This window comes from Lates calcarifer, linkage group LG12, assembly GCF_001640805.2.
Source record: "Lates calcarifer isolate ASB-BC8 linkage group LG12, TLL_Latcal_v3, whole genome shotgun sequence".
In the NCBI taxonomy this organism is placed as follows: domain Eukaryota; kingdom Metazoa; phylum Chordata; class Actinopteri; family Centropomidae; genus Lates; species Lates calcarifer.
Window position 1 is genome coordinate 24,232,422 of NC_066844.1, and position 19,181 is coordinate 24,251,602.

General features: G+C 39.9%; 1 protein-coding gene across 9 annotated transcripts in view; it reads left to right on the top strand.

The window, feature by feature from the left end:
* Positions 1-6,382: 6,382 nt before the first annotated feature.
* The window catches only part of cadpsb (Ca2+-dependent activator protein for secretion b), a 64,258-nt gene continuing 51,459 nt past the window's right edge, over positions 6,383-19,181 (top strand). For 3 of the 9 annotated variants that reach the window (XM_051074510.1, XM_051074515.1, XM_018686539.2), the window contains exon 1: positions 6,385-7,115. In XM_051074510.1, the coding sequence (XP_050930467.1) occupies positions 6,783-7,115 (333 nt within the window). In that variant the 5' untranslated portion in view covers positions 6,385-6,782. Of the gene's footprint in view, positions 7,116-19,181 lie in introns of all 9 variants that reach the window. The other 6 variants (XM_051074514.1, XM_018686537.2, XM_018686533.2 and 3 more) reach the window with 3 other exon arrangements.

Below are 19,181 nucleotides of genomic sequence, written 5' to 3' on the forward strand. Positions count from 1 at the left end.
GTATCTTTAGTGAGTGTTTTAAACTTTGCACACATGTTGAAATAATAATTTTTTAAAAAAGCTAAGCAAGTTACTTACAGGTCCCATAAATTCTTGCAAAGGGCCAGCTGTAAATATAATAATATGACTTCAAAATAAAAAACTGATATCTGTGTAGGGTCATGTAGTCGCCTCTACAAACCAACATTCCCTGTAGTGACACTACCTTTGATTGATTTAATTATTCACTGGTCTAAACATATATCTGCAGCTCAATGTGATAAAAAAGAATAAAAGGAAGGATCGTAGATTGCATATGAATTTTGATTGCAATCCCATTTTATTTTGTAATGATCCACTGATGATTGATGCCATTTGCACTGTAATAACAGGGATTCTGCTGACCTCTTTTGGTAACAAATCTGTATTACAGATTTATTCTCAAACAAGGATGAATTTAGGGTTGTACACCTTACTGAATAAAACATGTAATAGACACAGTGCACTGCAACTTGGATTTTAGCTATGAGGCAGCTGGTTTGGTTTTGTGCTTCAGAGAAATAATTTATCATCACATAGTGTTCAGAGATGAAAAATAAAGACTGGCCTTTTTGGATAGTGGGGTTCTTAACTTCAAAAATTCAATTCAGAAAAGTATCTCAGGCTCAATCTTTTTCTTGTAACTCTAAATCTTTGCAGCACATTGATTTCTTACTGACAAAACAGCAGCATTAGAACATTTGTAACCTGACACACAATATGACAGGTCACAGAAGAGAATGATTAATTGGCTGAGGACCTGGGAATGGCTGGAGAGGTTTTACTGAAACTAATGAATGAATTCTAATGAAACAGCATGCAAAGATTGAATGCAGGTATTAAAATGTAATAAAATCAGCAGTAAAAACAGGATGGACAATAAAATAACTGGTTAAACAGGAGACATATAAATATATAAATAGTGATGTTTAATCTAAATGACACATATTTACCATGTAGTTTTTCTTATCCACATGTAGTTGAGACTTCAGTCTTATTAGTAATCAAGCCAAATTCACCTTGTTTGTAGCCTTGGCTATTTCAACACAACAAAACAATTACTTAAAATGCTGTTTGATTGTTCAGCCAACAGAGGGCAGTACTTAGCCATGCTGACTGAGGAAAAAACTAACGCTGCAGTGATGAGCTCCTCTTACTTTCTCACTGCATTTGATCTTTCTTCCCGCTGCAAAATCCAATTGACAAATGTACAATAAGCTAAACACACAGCAACTTATCGACTGCTGCGCCCTCAGATTGGATAAATCGTATACTCCAGCTGAGGAGAAGGCTGCGCTGATCTAACAGCTGTAGGGTTTTTTTCGTCATGTTAAAGTGGTGAGGCTCCAACCTCTCGCTGCATTATTAATGACTCTTTTTCTGGCATCATCTCCCCTCTCTACCCTGAAAACTGTGGGAGGCAGAGACAAGCATAAATCTGGTGGTTTTCAGGAGGCCTCCACCTGTCACTAAGCAGAAGCACATACAGTGCACAGTAAAGAAACATTCTGTCCACCAATAGTTGATTTACTTTTTAAATTTTCTTGCAGGGGACCACCTTTGGCCAAAGACTACATAGACTGAGAGACTATGTATATGTAATGTAAAATGATTTGTATAGATTGATAATTTCTTCAAAATCGAATCCTCCTTACTCCTAAAAGCCAGTTACTACCAACCTTTGTTTTCTTTGTGTCAGCATTTGCATTCAAAAAAACAACTATTACAACATGTCTTAAAATGCCAGTCACTCAGGATGTAAACACATTCCTGGTGAAAATGTTGAGTGTCATCGTACAGTATTTGCTGGGTGTGAAGCCTTCTCTGATACAACTATAGTAGCTGCAATGCTGACACTGACCCTATTCCATCAATCTCACATTAAAAACGCTCCAAGCATTTAAATATTTCAAAGAGCTCCTCAGCTAACTCCAGAGGAGCTCTGTGCCTCTGTGTGTGTGTGTGCATGTGTGTGTGTGTGTGTGTGCATGCATCACTTTCCCTCTGACAAACACTTCTTTAAACTGTTTTGAAAATGCGGTTGAGCTTATGGCTGGCGACTAAACACCAGGCTAATGTCTAAAAAGAGGTCGACAGATCTGAATGATACAAACTGAAGTGCACAAGTCAAATCTGTTACTGCAAAAATAATCACACATTTCCTGCATCTCACTTGTCTCTCCTTAAGAACATACAGTGTACTGGATAAAATAAACATGCTCTGTACATACATAGAGAGGCAGAAAGGATTTATAGAATGAAGAGAAGTGAGGGAGGGTAGTCATGAATATATTATCATGCAGTTACTCTGTGATGTTTCAGCTGTGCTGCACTGTCTGGTGTGTCACTGTGTGCTTTACATATGCTGTCTGCGTCAGCTCTCCAAAGGCAACCGCATGACAGAGTGCAAAAGACTCACGCAGGAACACACACACACACACACACACACACACATTAAAGCGTGAAGCACGACTCTTGTGTGCATTTATTGGTGGTTATTATGATTTCACATTTGACTTTGACCACAGTTCTTTATAGCTTTTGATTGCTCTGTGATGGGTGCTTTAAATATTTCAATATAAAAACCACTTGGAGGCAGAATGAATGAAAAAAACACTGTTAAGAAGACACTCAAAGTGGCACCAGGTGAGATGATAAAGTCAGGCTGGTCCCCATAGAGCATGACTGCAATTAATAATGAATATCTAGGGTAGGGTCAAGGGAAGTTCAAGTGATTCATCTCATCTCTGCTGATGATCATTGAATATCTAGTTAAGTAAAAAATCTCTTATTCGACAGATATTTTGAGATTGCTTCCAAATACAGCAGGTGGTCATGTGACTAAACATCACATGACCTTTTATTAAAAGGACATCACCTTAAATTGCATGAATTTTGAGGCTCAGAACTCATTCTTGACCTTGGAAACAGCTGTTAGAATAATCTCATCACAAAGTCCATTTAGTTGTTCAGAAGCTTTCGATTATATCGCATGATCTTCATCAGCAAAGAGTTTGTTCAGATGTCATGAAACTGTAGATGTTAAAAAGCACATTAAAGCGGCTCTAATCAATATTTTTATATTATCAATGAATCACATGGCTGCTTGTACATGAAAGTGGTCGCTCATTGTGACAAACTGATACACAATTATCTTTCAACCCTTTAGTTCTCCTGTACTCCATGGAGTTTTATAACATCTTTAAGCTCATTGTTTGGGTTTTCCAGCCCCACAGCGTTAATGTCTGTTTCACTGACCTCTCTCATTAACACGACTCCCAGCCACAGCAGGTTAACACTGTTTTTTAAAGCGTGACCACGATAGTTCCATAACCATGTGTTTACTATTTTAACCACAATGACAAAGTAATTTTAAGCCAAACCACAATGTTTCTCTCACATAAATAAAACACTTATTTTAATCCAAAACACGATCTTTCCATGAACGAACAACACATTTTGTTGTTTAATTTAGAGGAGGCAAAATTAGTGACTAGCTGGTGAACATGGAGCATTTAACAGCTATTTCCCTCAGGAGTTGGTGGAAGCTAAATCAGAGGTAAAAGGACAGTGAGTATTGGACTTTTACCATATCAACTTTAACTGTGATAATATGTCATTGCTCTGTTAACAGCTTGTTTCTGCTGCTCCAAAGTGGCCAAAAGTTTTCTAAACTTCATGAACATCATTCTAACAAGGAGAATTTATAACAAAATGAAGCAATATGTTCCCCTTAAAGCATAAACAAACAAAACTCCAGCTGTTGTCGCATGACAAAACTTGTAATTTTCTCCACACTGGCCTTTGTGTTATGGTGCCCTGAAGAACATCAACATTTAATGTGTACACACTCTAGTTGAAGTAGAGGAGCGCAGCAGAGAACATCAGTCAATTATTAATGTTTAAAAGGTTTGGAGAGTTCTGTTGCTGAGGTTAGTGCTGAACCTCTCAGAGGAATCTCAGGAGTGTGCAGTCGCAGAGAACCGAGGGGTGTCAGTCTACTGACTGCGTCACCCATCAGGAACTGGCAGCGGCCTGTAGAGAACAAAACCAGCTGAGGACTGTGGGGAACAAAGGCAAACCTCATGCTGGGAATCCACAAGGACAAGCCCTGTGAGTCAAAACTGAAGAGGGACTATTAAATGCCAAGTCAGGGTAACAGGAGAGCCTCTAGAGCAAAATCGGGGCTGAGGAGTCCTTGAAAGCATGGTTACCTACAGGGAATTTGCTGGTCAGATGAATAAGGAACATCTGGAGTAGCAGCTAGTCAGTCCAGCTGTCAGATTAAATTAAATCTCCAGGGTGAAATATGCAGGCCTGCTCATCCTGTGTGCATGCTGAGCTCACAGTATAAAGACTGTCAGGGTACTGTAAGAAGTCTGAGGGTGGGGGAGGTGGGCACACTGCGGGGTCAGGGGTGATGTGAGTGGTAAGAAAAGACTGAGAAAGAGTTTTGCAGGAAAAATAACCCTGAATAGAAAGTGAAAGTGCAGATTGATGCATATTTTAAAAGACAGCATTAAATTTAATCTAATCATTGATGGACAACACGCCAGACTCTACACGTGCTTTCCTATAAATTTACTTTCCAAACTGAATACAAACAACCTGGAGCAACTAAAAGGAATCCAGCCTTCATTAACTGTATTATTTATTCCTGTGCTTTTCCTACTGCGACATGTCAAAATGTTGTCTCTGACAAAGTGATATTGCAGAGAAAATACAGGCTGTGGCTTGTGTTTAGATGTGGAGATGGACCACTGCCAACCATTGATTAATTGATTCCACCTCTATTTATAATTTCAGACAGGTCAGTAGGTTAAGTGGTGATAGAGGAATGGTTCCAAACCTGTGGTGCAGATATTCACAGGAGCCTCGAGATAAATCTGCATAAAAAACTGCTGCACAAATTATGTTTATTTTTTCCAAGTCATCAGCAGGGGGAGTTACTGTGTAATTATCAACTAATCATCTCCCATAGTGTCTCAGTACTCTGTGCATTAGATTTTAAAAGTTTTCCATTGTGTATCCATATACATGTACATGTTACAGTAAAATACGTGTTCCTCATCATTTGTTTCTGTAACAATGAAAGTGTGTGGTAGTTGCTGCCATCTTAATTCATTCAGGCAACAGTGATTTGCTTGTCAGTTTAATTAAGTCAATAGAGGTGCAGCAGTCAGGTCACACTGGTAAGGGGTCAGAGGGTGAGATACTGCAGGCGTGACGGGTCTACTCTCCTGCTATCATTTCATAAAAGAAGTTGCTGTCTTTGTATTAACAAATCAAATCAAAGCAAACTAACAACTTTGTTTGCATTTACACTGTATTGTCTCAGTGTTTTGGATTAGTGAAGTTATGTCAACACATAAATAATAGATACATATCAGAACATCACAACTGAGGTTTATTTGTTACAGCTAAAGCCAAATGCATTATTTATAGCACTTATTTTAGTGTTGGGAAAGATCTTAGAGGATTTGAAAATTGTGTAAATGCTGCCCATTGTTGTCCTCACAAACACACACACAAAATGAGTCGCACAAACATGGTGTGTGTGTACCTGTGCTGTGGTTTTAGATCATGAAGAACCTACTTTTTGCAGGCTGCACTGGGGGAATTTGGAGGGTCACGTGACCACTTTATTATACAGCAGATAGCAAACCATCGGTATGCTCTCATACATAAAACATCGGCAACACCGTTTTATTATCTTATTTAAATGTAACACATTTAGATCAAGTCAGAGGTTACTGCACACACCGCAGGCTTTTGTTTTAAAGTGCTATTCATATTGAAGATGTTGGCCAGATACTATGGGCTGAGATTTAAGCTGGACACCTGAAGATTTCCATTCAGCTTGAATAATAAATCGCCTGTGTGACTGCAGCGTGATCCAATTTCCTAACAAGATACCAGCACATGCTGCAACAATCAATTTCTCGACCAGGAGCCTACACACAGACGAGAGAGCGAGCAGCTGACTCTTTATGGCCACCCCACCCTTCAACAGCAGCACAGCACGGGGCGGCTCAGGAGCACAATCTGACATGTGTTTTTCTTTTTTCTTTTTTTTTTTTAACACCTACTAATCTGCCATCCCGTGCACTGCCCGTAAACTGAATAATGTTCCCCATTTCAGTGACAATATCAGAGAAATCCTGTGGCAGCCATCTTAGGTGTACCACTGCAGGACGATATGATGAGCTACAGTAAAGGACGAGCCGCGCATCCTTTACTCTCTCTCTCTCTCTGTGCTCTTATTCTGTTGTTCAGGACCACGGCCAGCTCCCCGCGCCTGCGTCCCGGCCTGGCAGGCAGGGAGAGGCCATCGCCCGCTTTCACCGAAAAAAAAGAGAGAAAAAGCCGCTCTCCTTCCTCTCATCTGTGCACTACACTCCCCCCTGCCCCTCCCCTCCACTCCCTTCTCACCTCCCCCCTTCCTCTCACATCCGCAGCAGTGACTGGCCAATAAAAGGCAGAAAATACGTAAGCATCGACGAGGGCTCGGCGCAGGCGGAGAAAGCTCAGTGTGAAGCAGACTAAACCTCCTCCAGCACCACTCGTACTGCTGACATCTCTCAGCGAGCAAGTATACAATCAGGGCCTATCCCTGTCCTGACTTCGGGCATATTCCACATTTATATCTAGGGCACGGATAAGACAACGGCGCAGCCATCACCAAGAAGGGGACGTCAAAAAAAGAGAGAGCCTCGTTTAGTAGGGTTAGGTTACCTGTAGGGACGCGTCACCTCTGAGCCAAGATGCTAGATCCGTCGTCCAGCGAGGAGGAATCTGATGGGATAGTGGAGGAGGAAAGCAAAGAGGCGATGGCACCCCAGGCCGGATCCCGCATCTCTCCGAGCAGGACCAGCGAGAGCTCGGGGGGACTGGCGCCCAGCAGCAGCCGCAGCAGTGCCCGTCCGACCAGCCCGAGCCCGTCAGCCGCCAGCGAGGAGAAGGAAGATCTGGAGAAGCTGCAGAGGGAGGAAGAGGAGCGTAAAAAGAAGCTGCAGTTGTATGTTTTTGTGATGCGATGCATCGCTTACCCATTCAATGCAAAGCAGCCCACAGACATGGCAAGGCGACAGCAGAAGGTAAGGGCCCTCCGTGCAAAGGCATAATTAATAACCACATGCTGACGAAATGCCTCCTTTCCTATCTCAGATGTTGTCATTGATGACCTACATAAGCTAGATCACTGAGGGGTTTTGGCCACTAGGCCTATCCGATAGCGCATGGATTCAGCACAGTCTCAGTGAAACCACTGTTTATTTGTTTGTTTGGTTTTTTTTGACGCAAAACGTTGAAATCCTCGGAGCATGACAGGAGCACATAAAGGCGCTTCGAGCTCCGGATAGTAAAAAAAAAAAAAAGGACACATGGTAGCCTGCTGCAGAGCTGCAGACTTGAGTGCAGTCCATGTTCCTCCACTACACAAGCTCACAAGTGACATCAATCCCAGAGCACAGCAAGCCCCATTAACAGGGAGGGCGTTCAGGAGATGGTGGATAGCGTTTTGAGACAGGACGGTGTCATTGTCCTTGTTGGCCTACATTTCACCAAAGGTCTTTACGTTTGATATGCAGCTGTATGTGTCTCTGTGTCCTGCCTTCCTGGCGGATGTCCAATTCCAACCCGTTTGCGCCATCACTTATCCCGTCAATTTGGCCTCCCAAGGTGACTTTTAGGCACAGACCTCTTGAGGAGGGTTGCTTAATAGCCTTTCTCCTCTGCAGGTGAGCCAATTAACATTGCATTAACATTTTTCTGTGTCCACAAATTTGATGATTTTTTTCAATACATTTTTGGGAAGAAGAAGAATTTACAGAAGGTCCAGCTTTTGAGATTAATATAAGTTACTGTGAGGGACAGGCCCACATCCTGGGTTCACGTTGCTGCTGTGTTGCTCCATTGATGTTGAAGCCAGTTGTGGGTCATGATGTCCTTACTGTCAAAGTCACCAATGCACAGGCCCTACTGTACTAAAGGAACACTGAATTGATCGTTTAGTCAGGACAATGGCCCCAGTTTGTTGTGCCTGTTTTTGTGCATTTGATTGTCACAACAGAAACAGACCATCTAGTGTTTTCACTCTAAGGCTGTTGCACCAATTAGCTGTCACATATAATCCAATTATGCAATGATGAGCATGTCTTGCGTAGGGCTACCTTCACATTGTGAACACACTGATTGTCACATGGCTCAGTGAGACAATAGTATCGGTTTCTTGTAGCTCTCCTCATGAGGCATGAGTTGCGTTCAGCATGGTCAGTGGACCTGCCGAAGATTCATTCAGCTCATTAATCTGAGACTGATCATTCATCAAGCATGCAAGGAAACACTGTAAGCAACACTATGGAAATTGCTCTTGTGGCTGTTGTTTTTGTTTAACCTGCAGACAGTTTGGTCTTCCTCTGGACACAGTTTTAAGCCATATGGTCTGAATTTTTCTGCTGACTCATGCACAAGTGCATGTGGGAGGCATAAAAACCACAGTGTTTTCCATCTATTTGTTTGTTTGTAGTCCCGTTTCAGCGTAGGTTACTGATAGTCTAACGCATGCTTAGTAATGCACTTTCATATCTGGTTGTGCAGGCAGCCACAGTCCTCTGCTGTGGGTGAGTGAATATCTGGGCAAACAGTCCAATACTTGCTGTTGGACCGCAAAATCAAAGTGTGTCTGACTGCCTACAGTCTGCCTTTAGACTTAGTCCAGATTAGCATTTTTTGGGGACCAACCAGTCTCTTCAGGAATAATTATACACAGTGTGCAACATGAAATAACAACAATAAAGTGTTGTTTTTTAAAACCACATTTAACTGTTTGATTTTAATGACACTGAAAGTGACACTGAAAATCTGAATATGACTAATTACACAGAAACATTTAACAACAGAGAGCACTTGAATATGAGTTGATTACCTTCTGGCAGTAATGTACTTTATAGTGTCATGACATTGTACAGTACTCGTCATTTCACTGTCATTTAACCACAGTTCTGTGGTTACAAAGAAATAATTAATCACACAAATGAAGAAACAATATTCAACACTGCCATGAACCTCCCGTGAATGTGGGCTCCTGAGATGTCCACAAACAACAATCTATTAAAATTCCACATAGCGTTGGCTACACAATCTAATATGTAGCCTATTGCAATTTGGCTATTATAGATTAGTCACAGAAATATGATGAAGCAATTTCTGTAATGAAAAGACTTAAAGGCCTCAGAAAAACATGTGGAGCAGCTCCATGATAATCCGTTATTAGAAGCTCTGGCACACAAACAGCAGCGATGGGCTATCACAGAGAAACAGACCAGGCTGCAGTGTATGCAAGCTCTGCTGCTGCTTCTTGAAATGTATTGCTATAACCTTGTGAAAGGGTAACACAATAGGACAGTATCAGGCAGTCGCTTGCCTTTTGAGGGGCGAGGGAAATGTTTTCGCATTCAGTCTGAAAGATGTCTTCAGCAGCGTGAAGGCCGCTGCCTGTTAAAATGTTGGTTGAGTGTATGTGGTGCATGTTTTACTGGTGACACGCGTGTGTTTGCATGTGAAACTAATTGTCTTGGGACACATTTACACTTACAACCTCCCCCCTAAGAATATAAGTAAATTATTGAGGTTATTGACTGTGTTGGTGTAATGTATTGAATTATGGCTTCATTGTGAATTATCCTGGAGGGAGAAATCCTCCTTCATTTAATGGCAATAAGCTGCCTAAACTGTGTGCACAGAGGAGTTAAACATAAAGGATCATTTCTGTCCAGACTGAAATATCTCAACATCTATTTGATGGATTGCCATGAAACTTTGTCAAGATATTCATGGTTCCCAGAGGATGAACCCTACTGCCCCTTGGTGATCCCTTGACCTTTCCATCTAGCACCATGCTCTTACTCACCCAGTGAAATATTTCAGTGTCTAGTAGATTTGGCACAAATTTTTTGTATAGACATTCATGGTTTCCAGTTGTTCTTCGTGATTTTGGTGATAAGCTTAGCGCTACTATAGGCTTCACATTTGTGGTTTTGTATGAAATTTGGTACACACATTCATGTTCCCCTCAGGATGAACTGTAATCATTTTTTCATGTAGTTCCCTCATTGAAATTTGAGCTTGTCCAGCGCTTTGCATTGTGACCAAGTAGTGCTAATACACGTCTAATATGGTAAACACTGCACCAGCTGAACATCAGTATACATTTTAGCATCCAGCTTTAAGTACCACTGAGTCTTACCTCGCTCAGTCTTGTTAGCTATCTGCACAACTGAGCAAAAAAAATGTGAAAACGTCCCAGCATTCTCAAAAGTAGCTTTGGATGATAGCACTCATGAAGTCAAAGAGAATAAACATTCTCAATCAAACTGCTAAAAACAAAAAGTGATGAATCAAATGCACATGCTTTATATAGATGACCGTGTTAGTATTTTTGAGAACTGGGTAATCTCTCAGTTTGAGTTTTTTTTTTCCAATTAGAAAATGTGATGTCCCAAAGATAATCGGGCCCAATCAACTTGTCTGCCAGCAGGCTTGTTTAATAGAGTGCCTCTTGGCTGAGCATTTTAATACTATACATTATGCTGTTGATACTCTGAGGGAGAGGAGCTGTGGAATTGTGCAGCAGGCTTTGTGATATGAATGTGGAGGACACCAATATTCAAATCAGTGATACTTGAATGAAATTAACCTCTTTGTGTTTAGTGCTGAGCTTGGCATATGATTTTGGGTGTCCCATTTTGGGCTGGTTTTAAACAGACTGGGTTTTTATTTCATTTTCTTTTGTTATAAACCATAATAATGACCCCATAATGAATGCAAAAGCCATTGCACTTAATGATGACTTAGAGTAACAGGCCTGTCTATACCCAGTAAAGATAGGGTGGCATAGGTGTCATCTCCTCTAATTTTCCATTTGTGTTGGTCAAAGAGCAACAATGTTGGAGTGAAAATATCAATTCAAATTTGAATTAATGGTGAAGTAATCATTATTGTGAAGGCTTATGGGGCATCAATTTAGACCGCAGAAGAAGAGACAAAAACCATTTAAGCTCTATGGAGGAGCTGACCAAGCTGTAAACTATACAAGGTCATCAGTGCACATAATTAGTTAATCTTTGCTGTTGACTGTGGATACATTATATCATACATCATCATACATATGATATGTGACAGGCAATTGTAGCATTTGAGTTGATGGATAATGGACAGACAACACTGCTACATTAGGATAGAAAGTAGGAGAAGGAACTGAGGGGAGAGGGAGATGAAGCTGACATCAGTGGAAGGGGTGCGAGTAAAATTAGCAACATTAAAACATTAATAGGAATACACTCCAACTGGTATATGTGCAGCAGGGTTTTTCATAAACCGTGTGCACTGCGTGGTAAAGAATCGTAATGTGTACAGACTATATCTCTTAGGTCACTGGAGTGTGTATTATCTCCTCTTTTTCCTCTATTCCTTGAAAGAAATCAGAAGTCATTTTGTGCAACAATACTTGAATGATGAACATGTAGATACAGATAAATGAGGTTGAACTGCCCGAGCTCATTATGTTCCTGAAGCACACAAAAGAGAGCGTCAGTAAATGGACAGCTCAAGTATGACACTGAAATCATTTGCATTGTTATGTAAAATCTTTAAATGGTGTTCCGCCAGGGGAAAAAAAACCATCCTGCGACAATAAAAGAAGATTCGCAGTTGGTGTCAAAGTCAAAGCTTTGAGTTGACAATAAAACGTGTCAATCAGCGTTTGAAAACTGGTGCTGAAAAATGTTTGTCTTTCTCATAAAGTAGCGGATGTTTTAGCATGTTTTACCAACAATTGCATTGAAGAATAAAGGTGTTCGTCAACGGCATTGGTATGAAAGTGGTTTCAAAAGGGGTGACAGCTGAAAAGCAGCAGGCGAAATACACCCTCACCCGCAATCTGTGCAGCAGCGCGGAACATATCACAGCTTCACAAATTAAACATCTCCTGTGTCTGCATATGACCAAGAGGGGAAGCTAAGATCTTGTTTGTGAGAATGCTAACAACATCTTTTCCCAAATGTTTGACTACTTTGAAAGCAGAAATCACAGTCAGGATCAAATTGACTCATGTTTAAATAACCCACTAGTGTGACCTGCTATTTGGTGCACAGGGCAGCTATGTGCTCACAAACATAGCTACAGACGTGCCAATGTTACAGCACTCTATGTGAACATACAGGATTTTCTGCTTGAAGGAGGCATCGTGGAAGGGATTAATCCTCATAAGAGGCAAAGTTGTATCTGTGATCTGGCTTGAAAGCAACATCACACATAGAGATGTTTCTCTCTGGCACAGAATGTACTTGTTAATTACAGCAGAAACCTACATGTCCTCACATAGCCTATGTAATCTTGTCTGTCGTCTACAAAGGAGCACGTTAATTTGCATTGGCAAATGTTAACAATCTACAGTTACCATTTGTCCAACCTAAATCCCGGTGGCACAACACACAATGATCCCTATTTTACTCGAACATGAAGCAGAATTGTCTGGTGGAGGGCAGTTAATGTGTACTCATAATGTATGCATGGATTGAAACAGATTAATCTGCAGGGCTCCTGTCATTTTATTTTCATTGCTGTATAAGATATAATCCCTACTCCCAATGCTGCACATTAGTCACACTCAGAAATAAGTGGAAAACGAAAGCCGGTTTGATTTAAGTGGACATAAGACATCAGCAGCCCTGGTTGGCAATGCAAGTGTAAAATGAAGATACAATATTGCTTTTATTATGATTATAATAACATTCTGACTAACATTATCAAAATTAAAATTAGGGCTGCAACTACTAAAATTACATTTACTATTATATAAGGCTGAGAAAAACACATCTTAGCAGTCAGAACCAGCGATTTCTTTAGCACTTTGCTTGAATAACAAGACTTCACTTACCCAATCAACTGTCAAAATAGTTGCCAATTAATTGTGAGTCAATTGACTAATTGATTGATAGACTCACTGTTTCAGCTTTAATCACAATGCCGCTGGTAGTTAGTAACCATTTCAGTAGAATGATGCTGGAAGAAAACAGCTGGGGTCCAGGTTTACTTCCTGCCAGATGATATTAATACTGCAGTGATTAAAATATTTATACAGAGAGTGAAATAGTCAGTAGCTGATGAGACTGGTGGACTTGCTGGAGCTACCTCGAACAGATCAGAGTGCTTTGTGTGCTTGAACAATACCAGCGACGACACATGCCTGTGTTGTGTTGACATATTAATCACAATGCTGTGTACATTACTCAGACACGTCATCTGCATGCATCAAACCGTGGAGTTTGAGCAAAGCAAATCAAAATGAAATCAGCTACTGTCCTCATGTTCCTGTCTTCTCAAACTGTTATAATCACATACTTTTTTTCTTACAATGTAATTGTGACATTTTTCCCCATAATTACAAGATAGAATCTCATAATTATGAGAAAACTAAGTTATAATTACGAGGTATGGAAGTTATAATCACTGTACAAGAAAACTTCTGTAAATTTTCTTTGATGAATACAATGTGCGGCTGTACGTCACCACACTTATGAAATCCCTTTCGAGTCTTGTGAGTGAAGGCAGGCAGCTGTTGGTGGTCATTAAAGGCACATGAATGTGTTTGTGTTGTTATGATGAACCATATGAAAGTTTGCTTCAAAGGGAAAATTACTCCAGTATGATTAGGGAAAAGACAAAGAGGAGAGAGACCAAGAGAGAGCGAGACTAGTAGAGGTGATTTTCCACATTAAAGGAAGAGACAGAGGTAAGAGCTATAGCTGGATCATTACTGTTCGCCTCTGTTGAACCTCTCTTTCCCTCTCTGTCTCTGATGACTCTCACTGAGGCATAAAGAACACAAACAGCAGCCTGGAGCAGCCATGAGGGTGTCCGTCAGGTAGACACTCAAAATTTCTCTCCTGTGCTATTGCGAGTGTCACTTGTCCCTGTGCCACCCCTTTTAAACAGAGCCACAGCACCACTCACCCCCTGTAAAACACCACATCTAGATCTGTGTCTGAGGCTCAAAATCACAGCTTTGATCACGGTCATTGATGTAAAATGACAGGAGAAATACAGTAAGACAAGATAAATAATGACTTTAGATAGAGTAGCAAGAGATTAAAATGCAAAAGCAAAACTGAAGAAGTACTTTTTACAATTTAGATTTCATATTAAATAGTTAGGTTACAAGTCTTCTGTTAATTAATTCAGCTTTTAAACCCAAACCCTTAAATATTCCTGTCTACTTTGGTACCCGTGACACCAAGAAATACTTTGTGAGACCCCTCTCCTCTTCTCTTCTCTCTCTAATCTTCAAAGGTCTTACTAAATGCTCAAGTTAAGAGCATGTTTCAAAAGTCTGATTAATGTAATCTGTGTGATCTATTTTCACCACATCACCACCAAGATACAAACCCTTACTGAGCATCGACCAAGACTAACAGGCTGGCACAAAGAAATAAATATTTGAGATGAGCAGTGAGAGTGAGTGAGCGAGAAAGATTGACTAGACAGAGAAAGAAGGAAAAGACAGTAAGTGATTTGTGATGGGAGGTTAGCAGGGAAGGATTCATGTCTCAGACTCTTGATGAGAGCAATGCACCAGCAACAGATACACACAGTTTTATATCCTCTACAGTATGAAGTAGCATTGCAGTGCAGTGGGTATTTTTCATTCTGAACTGAAGCTGAGGAGCACTATCAACACAGGAGATGAATGCAAAATAGAAAAATAAAAAATCTTTTAATTGTATAAAGGTTTTACTCTTGAGCTTTTTAGTTTTTTGAAGTTTTTAAAGGTTGGAGGACATCCTTAACCTTCATACAGTACAATTTAACTAGGAACAGTAGGTGATCGGTCAGGCTTGCATAAAATTTTTTTGTGAAAATCATTTTGCTGCATCCACCTCTGAAGACGTGTCCTTTAGACAAATACACCAAATTCAACAAGAAAGTACATAGAAATCAGCACAAAACACAAACAATGATGCAATAAAATTACCATAAAAATCTGTGACAAGCACAGAGTCATTCGGGACTACATAATTTATTTTAGTTAAAACTGTTGCAAACTAAACAAAATCAGGAACAGTTAACTACCACTTAAGGATGTATTAATATTATGTGAGCAATGCTAAGGAAAGGACAGTATTGATTTTATTGCTCTGGCCCAAAATTAAGCAAATTGTCTGATTGATTTTATCCTCTCATTGTCCATACCATTTATGTTATATTAGGTTAAGGGCTTATTTTCTCCTTAGTAACTGAATGGACATAATGAGGAACCAGCTGTGCTGTATAGCTGCTGCCAGTGAGTTGGTGGTGTGATAATGGATGACTGCTATAAGAAGTGGCTTAGCTGGTTATGAACACAGTGTTCTCCTGTATATATCAGCAGCGCCACAGCTCCTGAATATAACAACAGTATGGAGACTGGTTATACAGAGCCAGAGCTCCCTGTTTTATCCCTGCTTGCCGTGTGTCAGGCTCTGTCTGCAGAGTATACACCTGGCTGTTTACTAACCCAGGCGAGTGGTATTTACTCACACAACACCGTGTGTGTGTGTACGCGTGTGTGTCTTCAGGACAAATCTATGTGAGCATGTCTGGTTGGTGGATAATAGCTTGTGCATCTGTCTTTGTATAATTGTAGTTTTGTGACCGCAGTCACTACATGATGCTGGTGTTTGGTGTTTGATGAGGCCTGTTGCTGGTAGATTTTGTGCAGCTGTCACGCAGCTTTTGCTCCTGAACTCACGTTTGCTGTTTACTCAGATGTGGGCTGGCGGTGTCATCTGCAACATGAATAAAGTGTGCTTTTGTCTAGCAAGGGGATTGAACCATACTATGTTTGCTGAAAACCAACATCAGCATTGGAAACAGCTCTATCCTGAGCAAACAGATTTAAACACAATAAGAACATTTACTTTGCATGATATCCTTTTTATCACTTTGTGCATTTGGTCATCATGAGTGTAAAGTTTACCCACCACATAAATCTTAATAAGGTAACCTAACAGTGCACTAAACACGTCTAATGTTTAGTCTCAGCAGCCTTTTTAGATTTCGATGTTGCCTCAGTCTTTAGACTGACGTGCTGTGATTTTGGTCCATTTTTTATGAATCATTTAAGTGTATTTCCCTTTGCCTACCACTGAAAACTGCACATCTAATTTGCAGCCATTTAATTTTGGAAAACACCTTAATTTAACTTCCCTTTTCAACATTATGTAACTTGTAGAGGAAGCTCAAGCGTGAGTCAGCACAGCAGAGGCTTTACTGTGCAGCTGAACTATGATACAGTAGCCTCAGTATATACTGCATTCAATTAGCTAATTACTGCACTCATCACAGCGCTGCAAGGACAGCTGATGTATTGCATACTTCACAAACCACGTTTCCAAACTTCCAAGAGATAAATATAAAATAAATGTAAATAGAATTATAATTGTTGTCTATTTCATGTAATCTGCCATGTCACTGTGTAGTCTGTCTTTCCTTGTAAACACACAAATGCACTCCGTACTATTCATATAGACAGACACACACACACACACACACAGAGAGGAGCTGCTCTCAAAAACCCTCTTAATGCCTTGTCTTATTTGAGCATGTATTGTTCTCATCTTTCTCTCTGCTTCACTGGAGAGAGATAAAGATGAGTGGCCAACTGATGTGAAGATAAAGTTCTTTAAAAACATTATATTGAACAGTAGTTACATACAAGACATTAAATGCCATGGCTGCCAGTGTGGGTTTAAAGGTCAGGTCAGTATTTTTCTGAGACGTTTTGGGAACCCAGTAGGAGTTTATGTAGATAATCTAATAATAATAACGCTGCTGCTCACAATTTCCCCACCAGGTTTGTGTACTTGATGTCTTAATGTAAAAAAAAAAAAGGCTTCGAAACAACATTTAGGCCTTCATGTTGGCTTCAGTATTATTAAAATCCCGGCTATAGCCCTGAATAGTCTTCACAGACTTCCTCCTGCACTACAGAAAAGACTGTGGTAAAATGGACCAAACACGTATTGACAGAGCAGAGTATAGAAATCTTTTTCGGTTCACTGAAGAATCACTAAAGGCAGCTTACTTTTTACAAGATATATGCCTGAGGGCGGCTTAATACTATGAACCTGTGTTAGAGGCTCAATGAGCTTTGAAATACGTGACATATATTTTGAAATCATGTTCCGTTGAAGCTGACAGACTTTTCCTGCAAGCTATACTGTCTATTTATTTCCAATATGTACTGTTTTTAAAAGGGCATTACATTACATCTATGATTTATTATGAAGCCAGTTTTTAAGTAAAAATTGTTGCTCATTAAATATTTCACAGCAGCTCTGATTTTGTATCAGAAAACATGGTCGAACTATAAACTCTAAATCCATAGTCATTTTGAACTGTAATGAAGTTACTGTACATCAAGCCCATGCAGCGTGCACATCTCCTGTATTGATATGTGAAGGGTGATTAATGTCATTGCCTACTTCATTGCGAGCCAATGAATCACCGTGTAACACTGCAATCTTGATAAGAGCCACAGAGAGAGAATCAATACGAGCAAAGCTGGAAAGTACGTCTTGGGAGTCTGGCAATACTGATGAAAATGGAGGCATTTTGTGTCATCCATCAACTAAGTTACTAATCAGCACAGTTCTCTAATCAGCAATGAAATAAAAAGTACAGAGGAACTGGAAGTCATAAATACTTTATGCAGCTGAACTGTGATTTGGTGAAGAAGTGGACACAAACCTGGTTTCCTGCGTACACACATGACATCCTTCGCCACTTGCGCTAAAACCAAGTCCTTACCCTCAAACAGCAATTTAAACTTGTGGGTGGTTCCAGCATTTTAGTCCCCACAAAGCTATTGGACCTCACAAGTTTATGAGGCTCCTGGTTTTTGAACCCCATGAACTCACACGCCCACACAGTCAGCAGCTTGCTGTGTTGTCACATAAAGTCAGATCGGCCGAGACAAACTGTCAGCAGAAGCAAAAGTGTTATAAGCTCTGACCTTTCATGGTAAAGTCTTCAGGTAAAACACGAATGTGTTGTTCTGCCAGTGTCTGGATCACTGCCTCATCTCCCACATTTACTCTAATATCTTTGTGATTCCTCTACTAATAATGAGTCTCATAGAGGCCACTCTGTCCTTGGCCACATGAATTATAGGTAGGGCTGGAGCTAACAATTACTTTAATTGTCTATTCGTCTGCCAGTTATCTTCCAGATTAATCAATGTAGTGTTAGAAAAAATTGTGTAAAATTACTGTTACCTCGCAGATTAATGACTCAAAAATTGCTTGTTTGATTCATCAAAACCAAAAGCTATTTAGTTTAACATCACAAATGACAAAGAAAAACATCAATTCTCACATTTTAGAGGCTGGAAGAAGTGACTGTTTGAAAAATGATTTCAACGATTAATTGTTCATAATTGTTCAAAATAGTAATTTTCATCGAGTAATCGTTCCACATTATTCATATTAGTTTCTCGTGTTGTGGTTTTTTGATTGTAACTCATCATATGCCTACATTTTATTCTGAGCATGTATGCCCATTTTTAAATTAAAATGTTTTCTCTATATAAAGGCTGCTACTTATAATTATTGTTCTTTCATTTTAATTTAACAAATGTATTCTCCTGAGAAAAAGGAGGGAAAGTCATTAATTAATGTTAGTCTCTATATTATATACTCTATCATCAAGTCTATTACATTCATTTGAACCATTACATCACGTACATTGTGACAAAAGACAATCCAAAGCAAGTTTATTAGGTACACTTTGCTAAAACTACTGCAGTCTAATACAACAGCCCTACGATAAATCCAATCTTCATGAAGGTTTTAATGGTCAGTTTGTGTTGAAACTGTTTTAGAGAGGTGCTGATTCAACTTTATGGTCATTTTAGAGGCTGCAGTTTGTGGTGCTGTTGAATTTTATTGCATTATACAGACAGGTGTTTCTATTATTTTATCCACCCTATTTATATCAGTGAGGGTAGCCTTAATAACAGAAGCACCCCTCTGTATAATTCAATACAGTTCAACAGCACCACATCTGCATCCTGCAAAATTATCATACAGTGGAAACAGCACCTCTCTAAAACAATTTGAATAAAA